This window comes from Perca flavescens, chromosome 12 (assembly GCF_004354835.1).
Source record: "Perca flavescens isolate YP-PL-M2 chromosome 12, PFLA_1.0, whole genome shotgun sequence".
Classification (NCBI taxonomy): domain Eukaryota; kingdom Metazoa; phylum Chordata; class Actinopteri; order Perciformes; family Percidae; genus Perca; species Perca flavescens.
The window spans coordinates 10622551-10633662 of NC_041342.1; the positions used below are offsets into that span (position 1 = coordinate 10622551).

Sequence of the window (11112 nt, forward strand, 5' to 3'; positions counted from 1 at the left end):
CCACAGCAGCAAATCTGATCTCTTTTCAGTGCATGGCTGACTGCATCCTTTCACAGTACCCCTTTATTATACAGTTTATTGATGAGCTGATGGTCGTGTGATTTCTAGACCTCTCTCTATGGTCACAGCGAGAAAAATGTGTCCACTTGGCAGTAGAAGCTGAGACAAGTGGCCGCTGGAGTAAACAAACCCACCAACCAAAGCCAACATGTCATCAGGCTGGTGATGTTTTAACCTTTTAATTCATTAATCGACAGGTTTCTCCCCTCGCGGACACAATGTGATGTTTGGTGCTTTGCCTGCCACCTTTTCTGGATGCAACATGATGTACTTTTAATGGAGGGTACACAATACAAGCATGCTATCAGGAGGTAAACACTCCTCACGTGTTTTCCTTTCATAGCAGGGATCCCATACCAAACACTGTGCACATCAAAAACACGGAGAATCACAAGGGAAGCACTTTGCACGGTAACGCTACACTATAACGATCACTGCTACCACAGTAAAGGCATACGGCAATCATCATTTCAATCACTTCAAACCAATAGTTGGGAACAGGGGCAAATGGGGGAAATTAGTTGACTGAATTAGAGTAGGCGCTGGCAACTCCTCATTAGGTGTTCAATCCTCTCTAGTCTCTTTAATTAGATTATAAATAATTACAAAATGTACACTACTTTTTTTTCTTCTCCAGTTTCTTTTGTTAATAACTTGTTAAGTCACATCCTCTACAACCTGTACAGAAACAGAGGTGTGCCTTTAATTAAAGTACCAAATAATTACCGTTAACTTGGTGTAAACATGGGGTGTCATGATATTGCAAATTCACACCATTTGAAAATTATAATCTTAAGTGCTAAGCTGAATGATTTCAAAATATTAAAACCTAAAATAACAAACTTAAAGTAATTTTGCAAAGGCACTGTTTATACCCGTGAATTGGTTCCGTGGATTTTACAGTGAGGCTAAACAGTATTGAAAAAACAACATGAAGAACCGCAGTGGCTCTTTTTAAAAGGAATGCTGTTAAAACTAAACCGTGAAGGATCTGCGGCAACCGTTGACTAACTAATGCAGAGATGTTTAAATGTTCTCATTCGTGCCTTCAGTGACTTTAGGCAGTAGAGAGTGGGTTTGGTGTGTGTGCGTGTGTGTGGTTTCTGTTGGTTTTGGTGCCTCGTCCGGTTGTTTCTGTATCCACACACACACCTTCTACTTGAGTGAGAACGGTGTTGACGGTCATGGTCACACTCCCGCCTGACCTTTGCTTCCCACTCCTTCACTCCCTGCCTGCCGCTGACACACGCGGAGTGACCCTCTGGCTCCAGTGCTTCTGATGGGTCGCACCGCTACCTCATCACATGATGGAGCACTGCTCGGCTGCCCCAGCCCCGGGGCCTCCTGGGAGATTGAGGGACTCCATATCAAAGTTAAAGCCCGGAGGCTGGAGGGGAAGGAGAAAGAGGAAGAACGAGTTAAGCTAGGGTTGGGTGGAGCTCTTTAGTAAAAGTCCTATAAACACACACTACACACAACAGTGTTGTTGTCACTCGTTCTTAATCTTGCCTTGCATCTGCTAATTTCAAAGATTACATCCAATATTCAAAGATGGGGTAACCTTCCTCTTTCATTAAATCGGCAAGATCAATGTTGTTAAAATGAATATTTTACCAAAATTTCTGTTTTTATTCCAGTCAATTCCTATTTTTTTGCAAAAAATTTTTTTTTTGACTCACTCGATAAGATAATTTGTTCTTTTATCTGGGGTGGGAAATCACCTGGGATTCGTAAAACTTTACTGCAGAGATGCAGACTTAGTGGAGGACTTGCATTACCTAATTTTTTCACTTACTATTGTGTGGCTCACAGCCATAAACTTTGTTACTGGTTGAAATCCCCTGGATCATCTTGGTGTAAATTGGAACTATCATCCTGTAGGGAATCTTCTATACCTGCTCTACTTTATTCCTCTTTACCTACAAAACCTTCTCTATATACTGATAATCAAGTGGTTCTTAACACACTCAAAATTTGGTTTCAATTTAGACGACACTTTAAACTTGTAGCGGCATCTTCCTTGGGTCCTGTGAACAACAACCATTTATTTCCTCCATCACTTTCGGACTCAACATTTTCGCTGTGGTGCGACAAGGGTATTACACAATTCAGAGATTTATATGTACAGTACAGGCCAAAAGTTTGGACACACCTTCTCATTCAATGTGTTTCCCTTTTATTTTCATGACTATTTACATTGTAGATTCTCACTGAAGGCATCAAAACTATGAATGAACACATATGGAATTATGTACTTAACAAAAAAGTGTGAAATAACTAAAAACATGTCTTATATTTTAGATTATTCAAAATAGCCACCCTTGCAAATCCTTGGTGTTCTCTCAATGAGCTTCATGAGGTAGTCACCTGAAATGGTTTTCACTTCATAGGTGTGCTTTGTCAGGGTTAATTAGTGGAATGTATTCCCTTATTAATAAAAAAAGCAAAGGGTGGCTACTTTGAAGAATCTAAAATATAAGACATGTTTTCAGTTATTTCACACTTTTTTGTTAAGTACATAATTCCACATGTGTTCATTCATAGTTTTGATGCCTTCAGTGAGAATCTACAATGTAAATAGTCATGAAAATAAAAAGGAAACGCATTGAATGAGAAAGTGTGTCCAAACTTTTGGCCTGTACTGTAGATGGTGTCTTGGATAGTTTTTCCAATTTGTCATCTCGTTATGGACTCCCTGTTACTCATCTGTTTCGCCCTTTTTCAAACTCGCAATTTTGTGGCTAAGTATTTCCCTAATTTCCCCTCTTTACCTCCAGAGCAGTGGGGGGGGGGAACCGTGCTTTCATTTGTCCCTCATCAAAGAGGTATCATGTCAAAGCTGTATGACATTATCTTAGCTTTTAGCGACCACTCCAATGCTAAACTTAAGTGTACATGGGAAAGGGAACTGGGAATACAAATACATGAGGAGTCCTGGGAACAGGCCATAGAGAGGATACGATCTACCACCTCTTGTGCTCGTCTTGGGCTTACTCAATTTAAGGTCTTATACATTATACATTTCTCTAAGTTTAGACTGTCTGAACTGTATCCGGAAGTGGAAGACAAATGTGATAAATGCCATGGCTCTCCTTGTCACCTTAGCCACATGTTTTTTCTTTGTCCTGATTTGAAAGGTTTCTGGGTGGGTTATTTTACTATAATGTCCTCTGTCCTAGGGGTAAATCTCCAACCTTGCCCTCTGATTGCTATATTTGGGATTCCTGACCCCTCACTTGTACTTGACCCTACACAAAAGGACATTATAGCTTTCACATCCTTACTAGCAAGACGCTCCTTATGGTTACATTGGAAGTCTGCTAAATATCCTTCTATCTCCCCGTGGCTCAAAGACAGCATGTATTTTTTAAAACTTGAGAAAATTAAATACACGTTGAGAGGATGTACAGTCAAATTTTTCCATAAATGGCAACCCTTTTTTATCCTATTTCAACAATCTAGAGGTGCTACCCAATTGAATGGGTGCCTGTTATTGTTGTACCTTTTTGTTTTGCATTAATAACCAGTAATATGTGTGTTGGTTGTGTTGAGCTGAGTTCATTGTTTATTACACGGTACTCTGTGATTTAATTTAATTATTTTCTCCTACAATCTTATGAGTGTTTTTCTGTTTTGTGTATATGTGTCCGTGTACATATGCGTATATGTTTAAAAAAAAGGGTAAATTGTATCTGTGACTGGAAGTATTGTAGTTCCAATAAAAATTTAAACGAACAGTGTTGTTGTCGAGTCACCAACTGTCGAGTCAAGTCTTGAGTCCCCAGCGTTCAAGTCAGAGTCACCAAAGAAGAGTCCAAGTCATCATTTCCTGAGGTGGAGTCACAAGTCCAAAGAATAGCGACTCGAGACAGACTCAAGACCAAGTCCAGGACTTTAATATTAAATCTACTACACATAGAAGTAGTCAAAAACATCCAACTTCAGTCTTATTTCATAAATCCTTGAGTCTAAGTCGAGTCACAAGTCCAGAGAATCGACTCGAGTACTCCATCACCAACACATACACCGTTTCATGTTGACTGAGAGCAGTGGCAAACTTACCGCGTCTCCTGCTAGCTCTTTGGGTGGTTGGCCCAGGTCTTGCAGCTGGAAGTAAAAGCATTTGAATCTGTGATGACTTCTTGAATTCTCAACGAGTCTATTCACATTAACGTAAACAATACAACAGTTTGCAAGCTATGGCATGTAATGTAAAGCTGTATAAGGGTTGGCATCTGCATCACGTAAGCACTAGTGTGAGCAGTTAATCAGTCAAATGCAGAGTGTGTCTACCTTTTGCATCAGTTCCATGATGCTCTCGAACACGCCTTCTTTATCTGCTGCCCCCTGTTCCTCCCTCTCAAAGTGCTTACAGATCTCTCCCATGATGTTGGCCTGCTGCTCATAGCGCTGGTAGTCGTCTGGGCTAAGGCTTGGCTTATTGGCATCCAACCATTCTGGGTACTGTGAGGGGGGGAGTGACATTTATGAGAGACATTTGTTACCGCGACCTTACACCAAAGAACTTTTAAGCGATTCCACTGTCGCAGACACATTTCCAATATTGGAGAGTCTTGCTAGAGTTGGGAGCGCTCCCGTCGTCACAATCGTTTGGTGTAAGGTCATAAAACTCGGTCTTTTTTCCCGTCTTGACGTTCCGACGAAATCAAACGTGTTTGACGTTATCGTAAGTTTTAGGTCTTTGTAGTGAAGTCAAATCATGTGAACATTGTCAACAACAAATGGGTGTGCTCCCTCCAGCCCCAAACAGCTAGAGCCAGTGTTGTTTATGGTTGCTATGGCACAGCGCTAAGCGAAATGCTAAAGTAGCAGATTTTCAACCCTTCTAAAGCGCATCATCCAGCAGTTTTACCTGCGGATACGGACGCCATTCATCTCCATCTATGGCAGAACAGAAAATTGGCAAACTTTCCCTTAAGTTGCCAGCTAAAACTAGCAGTAGCTAACTAGCTTGGTTACATTTTTCAAAACCAATCAAGTTGTAGTCTTGCAATGTGTGACCCTGCAAGATCCCCAGTCTTTACATATCACGACAGTCTTTAACGCTAGATGTGAGATGATAGTCTTGAGATGTGAGATGGTGTCAGACTGTGGTCTTGTCTTCTAGTGTATGGTAGACATTAGTGGAACTAGAGACTACAGGGATTGCTAGTAAAAACAGTTGCACACCTTAGCAGTGATCTCTTTGAGAGACGGATAAAGCACTTCCTTCGAGAGGAGATTCTGCATGATGGACTGCATGATGGGAAGGATGTTTCCGTCCTCGCCGCCTCCTTCGCCACCCTCGTCCAATCCCAGGCCTTCTAGAGCCTTGACGAGGTCGTCTCCAGCTAGTCCAGAGGACTGTAAGAGAACAATACACGTAGTCTGTCAACTGTTACTCTAAACAGCTTTAGAAGAATTGATTGATTCTCATTTACCCACCTGCAGGTTGTCTGCATTTTTGGCCAGGCCACGAAGGGTTTCTTTAAGACAGGAAGTGAATTCTTGTTGGGACTCTGTGTCAGTGCCTATACAGAATGCACACGTAACATTTAGGCTAAAAAAGGAACAAAACAGTAACATATCAAAACCACAAATCATGCAAATTGTAGACCTTACCAACTTTGCCTGCAGCCTCTGACAGTTTATGGAAGTGCTGCAGTAGTTCTGGCTCCTCGTGGGCCAGCTCAGTCATGGCCTTCTCCCACTCCTCCTTGGCTTGGGTAGCCATGTCCCCCTCGAAGAGAGTCTCAAACAGTTTGCAGTCTTCAAGCAGGGGCGGCTACACAGGTAATTAGGAAACATGTAAAGCACCTTCTAGACAACATGGGGGAAGCCTGTCCGTACTAAATTGAATCAAGGTTGCTTTTTAGAAAAATTATGGTTTTTTTCTACTAAATCTGAATCTCTTTGCCATCATTGAGTGTAATGATCGGTCTCTCCTAGACTCTTGTTGCAAATGACCAGAGTAACTGCCCCTCCCCCAAAAAAAAAAAAAAAAACACTGCAACTGACAAAAGTACTTTTTGGTGGGCAGTGAACTTTTTGGGGTCTGAATTTTGCAGGCTGTGCAGGTTATACAACCAACAACCAGCTGATAGAAACACTTGGAAGCAGCAAAGGTAAACAAGTTATAAAACTACGAAAAAGAAAAAGAGGAACTGGCCAAGTCAAGGACTTATAACAGACAAACACAAATAAACTTAAAACAGAAAGTAAGGAAATTTGTGTTTGGTGGATTATTTCTCTGTGGTAACAATGCTTTTTGGCAATAAATCTTATACTGTTGGAAAGCCTGTTTAGTTCCCTTTCAAATGGTGCCCCGTTTGTAAGGAACATGCATTTGTGGGATGAGCAGCAGAGCTCAGTATGTGGGTTGCGCCCATGAAAAATTTGCCAAATCGTCTTTGACAATGCCAAACAGCTTTTCTTTGCTGTTGCTACTGACTCTTGTTTTGAGCTTCTGGTACCCCCAGGTGCTGACAATCAGGTGCCTGATTCTGCAACCAATGGCCATCCCATATATCCATAGTGTGGGACTAAACTCTATCCTCCAAGATGACAACGCTCGTCCCCACAGAGCGGAGTTTATCAGAGACTACCTCCAGAATGTGGGGGAGAGGATGGACTGGCCTGCCAGCAGTCCTGACCTCAACCCCATTGAACACTTGTGGGATCGGCTTGGGCGTGCCGTTCGTGCCAGAGTGACCAACACAACCACGTTGGCTGACTTGCGACAAATGCTGGTTGAAGAATGGGATGCCATCCCACAGCAGTGTGTGACCAGGCTGGTGACCAGCATGAGGAGGAGGTGCCAGGTTGTTGTGGCTGTGCATGGTTTTTCCACATGCTACTGAGGCTCCTGTTCGTTAAATGAATAAATTGTTAAATTGCCAATATGTCTTGTTTCTTCAAACTTCAATCATCCAATCCACCAAACGAGTCCATGGCAGAATAAGCTTTATATAAGAATAAGTTTGGCATTGGCAGAGAATATTTGGCAAATCTTTCATGGGCGCAACCCACATACTCAGCTCTGTTTCTCATCCCCCAAATGCATGTTCCTTACAAATGGGGCACCATTTGAAAGGGAACAAAACAGGCTTTCCAACGGTATAAGATTTATTGCCAAAAAGCATTGTTACCACAGAGAAATAATCTACCAAACACAAATTTCTTTATTTTTTGTTTTAAGTTTACTTTGTATAAAAAATTATTAAGAGACTTTAACCAAACTAGACATACCTAGTTTATTATCAGTCCTGGTGAGCATTTAAAGAACCTAAAAAAAAAACTTGAGACCACAATACCCAATACACGTTTCCCTTTACCGTTCTTGGTAGGAAACAGGGAATAGCTAAGTTTGCGGTTCCCTTTATTCTTCCTTGATCTTGACCTTGATTCATACAAAGCTAATTCACAAGTAGCAACCAGATGGCAAGTACAATTTAGTTAGGACAACATATACAGGTGAAAAGTTGGAGGTTGTGATTAGATCATCTGTGCACATATAACCAAACAAGATGTTGAATGCTGAAACCATCACCAACAACAACAAACCAACCTTCTCTGCACCACTGTTGGCTGAGGAGGAAGCAGCTGCAGGCTCAGGGGCTGGAGGCGCCGGTGTCTTGTCAAAGTCATCCAACGCACCTGCAAGATTAGATTAGAACCATGCCAGTGGACTTTTAAAGAGTTTTTAAAAGGAGTAACTCAAAAACACAACTGTTGTGCCATCATCTACTTATTCCTATATTAGTTTAAGCTCTGAAAGCAGAAAAGGCATAACATTTACATCAACGGTTTCCAAACTGCTCATGCAGCATATTGCAAACGATTCTATCGTGTCCAAAAACTTTGTATCTTTATCCCAGGATTTTCCTCACTGGTAATACTGTGTAATCAGTCTTCTATGGAGCAATCCAATGGACGTTTTAAAAAAAAAACAAAAAACAAAAACATGGCTCTTATCTTTAAGAGCATAAATTAATATTGAACTACAGCTATAACTTGATTTATTACTTTAATTGATAACAAAATGGGTACATACTGATGTCATTTTAAACTTTTATAAAAAGGAAAAAAAGTGCCAGAGGCACAGTTGATATGACACATGCCTTTGGTGTGGGAGATCTGGGTTCAATTCCCACTGTGATACATCAACCAACGTGTACCTGAGCAAGGCACTTAACCCCTAGTTGCAATTGTAAGTTGCTCTGGATAAAAGCGTCAGCTAAATGACATGCAATGTAATGAAATATACACTCAATTGCAGTTAGATTCACTTAGGTAAAACTAATAATACTAATATTAAGTTGATCCTCATTTATATAAATGGTTTGGACATCTGATTATAAGCCAATACAATTCAACAGCAGCAGGACTACAGTCTCTAAAAATCAAATCAAGTTAAATCAACTCTCCACACAGTTTTAACAAAAATGACTGTTTTTACAAAAAGTCGGGTTTGATGCAGGCCTGTTGTATTAGATTGCATTATTTCAGCCAAAGTAACGTTTACAGTAAGTAAACACCATTAACTGAACCAAAAACGGATTCAACGCATACACGGGTTACAAAAAGGTGAGTAGAGAGGCTCACACGGCAGAGACCACCATCAATGACAGTTCAGCCGCCATGTTAAATCACCAACAGGCTTTTATTATGTGTAATGAATACTCGATTAAAACAAATTCAAGGGCAAAGACATAATGTGTGGAAACGAGAGTTGCCCCCGAGCGCACACACAGTGAGAGAGGGGTCTCAGTGCCAAATCACAGCCGTTTTAACGCCATAACAACCCGTACTCGTGCGTGTAAAGACTGGGTCTCTGTAACGTAAAGACTTCATGTCAACACCTACTGTCCAATAATTCGTCCAATTCGGCATCGTGTCCGGTGGACGGCTCTCCTGTTCCCGACGCCATCGTGATGTTACCTTCTCCAAGCTCCAAACCAAACAACCACCGAGCAGAGGTCTCTGAAAAGTGACGTTTCTGTTGTAAAAATGTCGCGGAAACTATTACGTCATGCCGTACAGGCCATGTACAGCAAGCCCGACCATGCACAGGCACAGGCCGCCTATAATAATAATCATCCTCCTTGTGAGATGAGTCTCTGCCATGGATGTAACGGTATTGGGCTCTGCCCATTTTGGCTTGACATAAATGTTAACCAAGTCTATTTAATCACTTAACAATTCCCCGCTCCATTTCACATGCATTTTCATCATCACAGTTTTTTCATCTTTTTGAAAATTACTTTTTGTGTTACTTTTTTTATATGATTGAAAAACGACTGTTTTAATCGAATAAGCTTTGAATGAATCAACCACTTGATAATTGATCACTCTAATTTTTAATTCACATGCATTTTTTACTTCAATTATCGCGTATCATGACGTACATCGCTCCAATGCCGTATTTGATTTGAGCTCTGGCGCTCTCTAGTGGTGAAAAAATCACAAAACCCAAACACATAATGCTACATACATTTTGACATTTTACATTTTGGTATGAGGTTGACAATTGTTTTGCCATAACATGCTCATCACGTCCAAAGTTTTGGCAAAGTCTTCAAAGCTGGTGTGTAAAAATACTTTTAGGTATATGGTACTATGTTTCTGCAGTGGCCCTGTCCTTTCCCTAACTGTGTCAGCAAGTCAAGATGGACACCTGTCTGTCTAACTGGACATGTTTAGGACGCTGTGTCTCAGGCTGGAGACAGGCATTATTCTGTTTAGACTATAGGAGATGCCTCCACACCTCCATCTCAAAGTTTCTTCTTCTTAGTAATAAGTTTAAGAACTATTTTCTTACTCTGTGTTATTATAAACACCAGCCGATCCAAACATTGTGCTCATGTGTTCAGTTTCTCCTTTTGCAAAGGTGGCATGTAGTATTAATTCAAAATCTGAACCTATAAGTACATATTTGAGGTACTTTACTTGAGTATTATTTCATACCACTTTATAATTCTACTCCACTAATTCAGAGGGAAGTATTTTGTTTTGGATTTGGATTTTTCATACAAAACATATATAAGGAATATGATACAATAAAGAAACAGCACCCAACATTCAAATTGGCTCCACCTCAACCAAGTACAGCAGGAAATGGCTAGTTCACATACACATCATTGCAGCAGCATAATTATCTAGCCAAGTATAACACTCAGAGGGGCTGTTTTTTTGTATTGAGTCATTTTAATAGGCTACTTTAATGATGATAATAGTTAGCCTACATACTTTTACCAACATTTTCAATGCAGGACTTTAATTGTATAGTCATAGTCATATACTGTACTTTTAATCTTAAAATGAACTCTGTTATTTTTACATTTTCTTGTTATTATCCAAAATATAGTGCAATAAGTTTAAGCTTTTGTTTCAATAATACATAGTATAAGTAATGAATAAAATAGAATAAAATAACGCCTATTCTTGTTCCACACAAACACACAATGTGCTATAGTCTCTCACACATAGTCCTATAGGTTTCACGGTGGAATGACATGTGGGCATTTTAAGTAGGTTAAATTAAAGCAATCTTGTAAGAATGTGCATGTGAGAGCATATTTCCCTTTCTGACATCTGACTCTCGGACATTTTTTTTTTTTTTTTTTTTTTTTACGGTCAGGAAACGCGTCAATCTACAACACTCAGTAAATAAAAAAACGGTTGTCATGGGTTACAGCTGCGGTTGCTGAGCAACGCATACAAATAATCACACAATACGATGATTCAGACTTTAACAATGACAAATATTTAGTATTATCTGACCGTAACGCTGATGGAGAGGTATTAAAATGAACATGACCTCATTTTCTGTTAATAATAGCCTACTTATGGGGGGGTTTCAAGAACTTTATGTTACAGTGAAGGCCTATTACATTTTGCAGCGAATATCAGTTATAGGCTATTATTAATTAAGGGATTTAAGGACAGATTTCATGAGATTTTATGATTTATGATTTATGATTTTTTTCGACATTGAATTGATCCATACAGCCTCGGACTGAGTCCCACTGAAATTCACTCTCAAACCCCCCT

The 11112-nt window shown here is 40.1% G+C and overlaps 1 protein-coding gene across 1 annotated transcript; it reads right to left on the reverse strand.

Annotated features, from left to right (window-relative positions):
- Positions 1-294: 294 nt before the first annotated feature.
- Positions 295-9087, reverse strand: pex19 (peroxisomal biogenesis factor 19). The gene is made up of 8 exons (XM_028593227.1): positions 8926-9087; positions 7628-7716; positions 5683-5845; positions 5506-5591; positions 5251-5424; positions 4354-4524; positions 4123-4167; positions 295-1447 (listed from the first exon to the last, which is right to left on the reverse strand). The coding sequence occupies exons 1-8, from the start codon at positions 8987-8989 to the stop codon at positions 1361-1363; spliced, it is 879 nt and encodes a 292-aa protein (XP_028449028.1). The 5' UTR covers positions 8990-9087; the 3' UTR covers positions 295-1360.
- Between the last annotated feature and the right edge of the window lie 2025 nt (positions 9088-11112).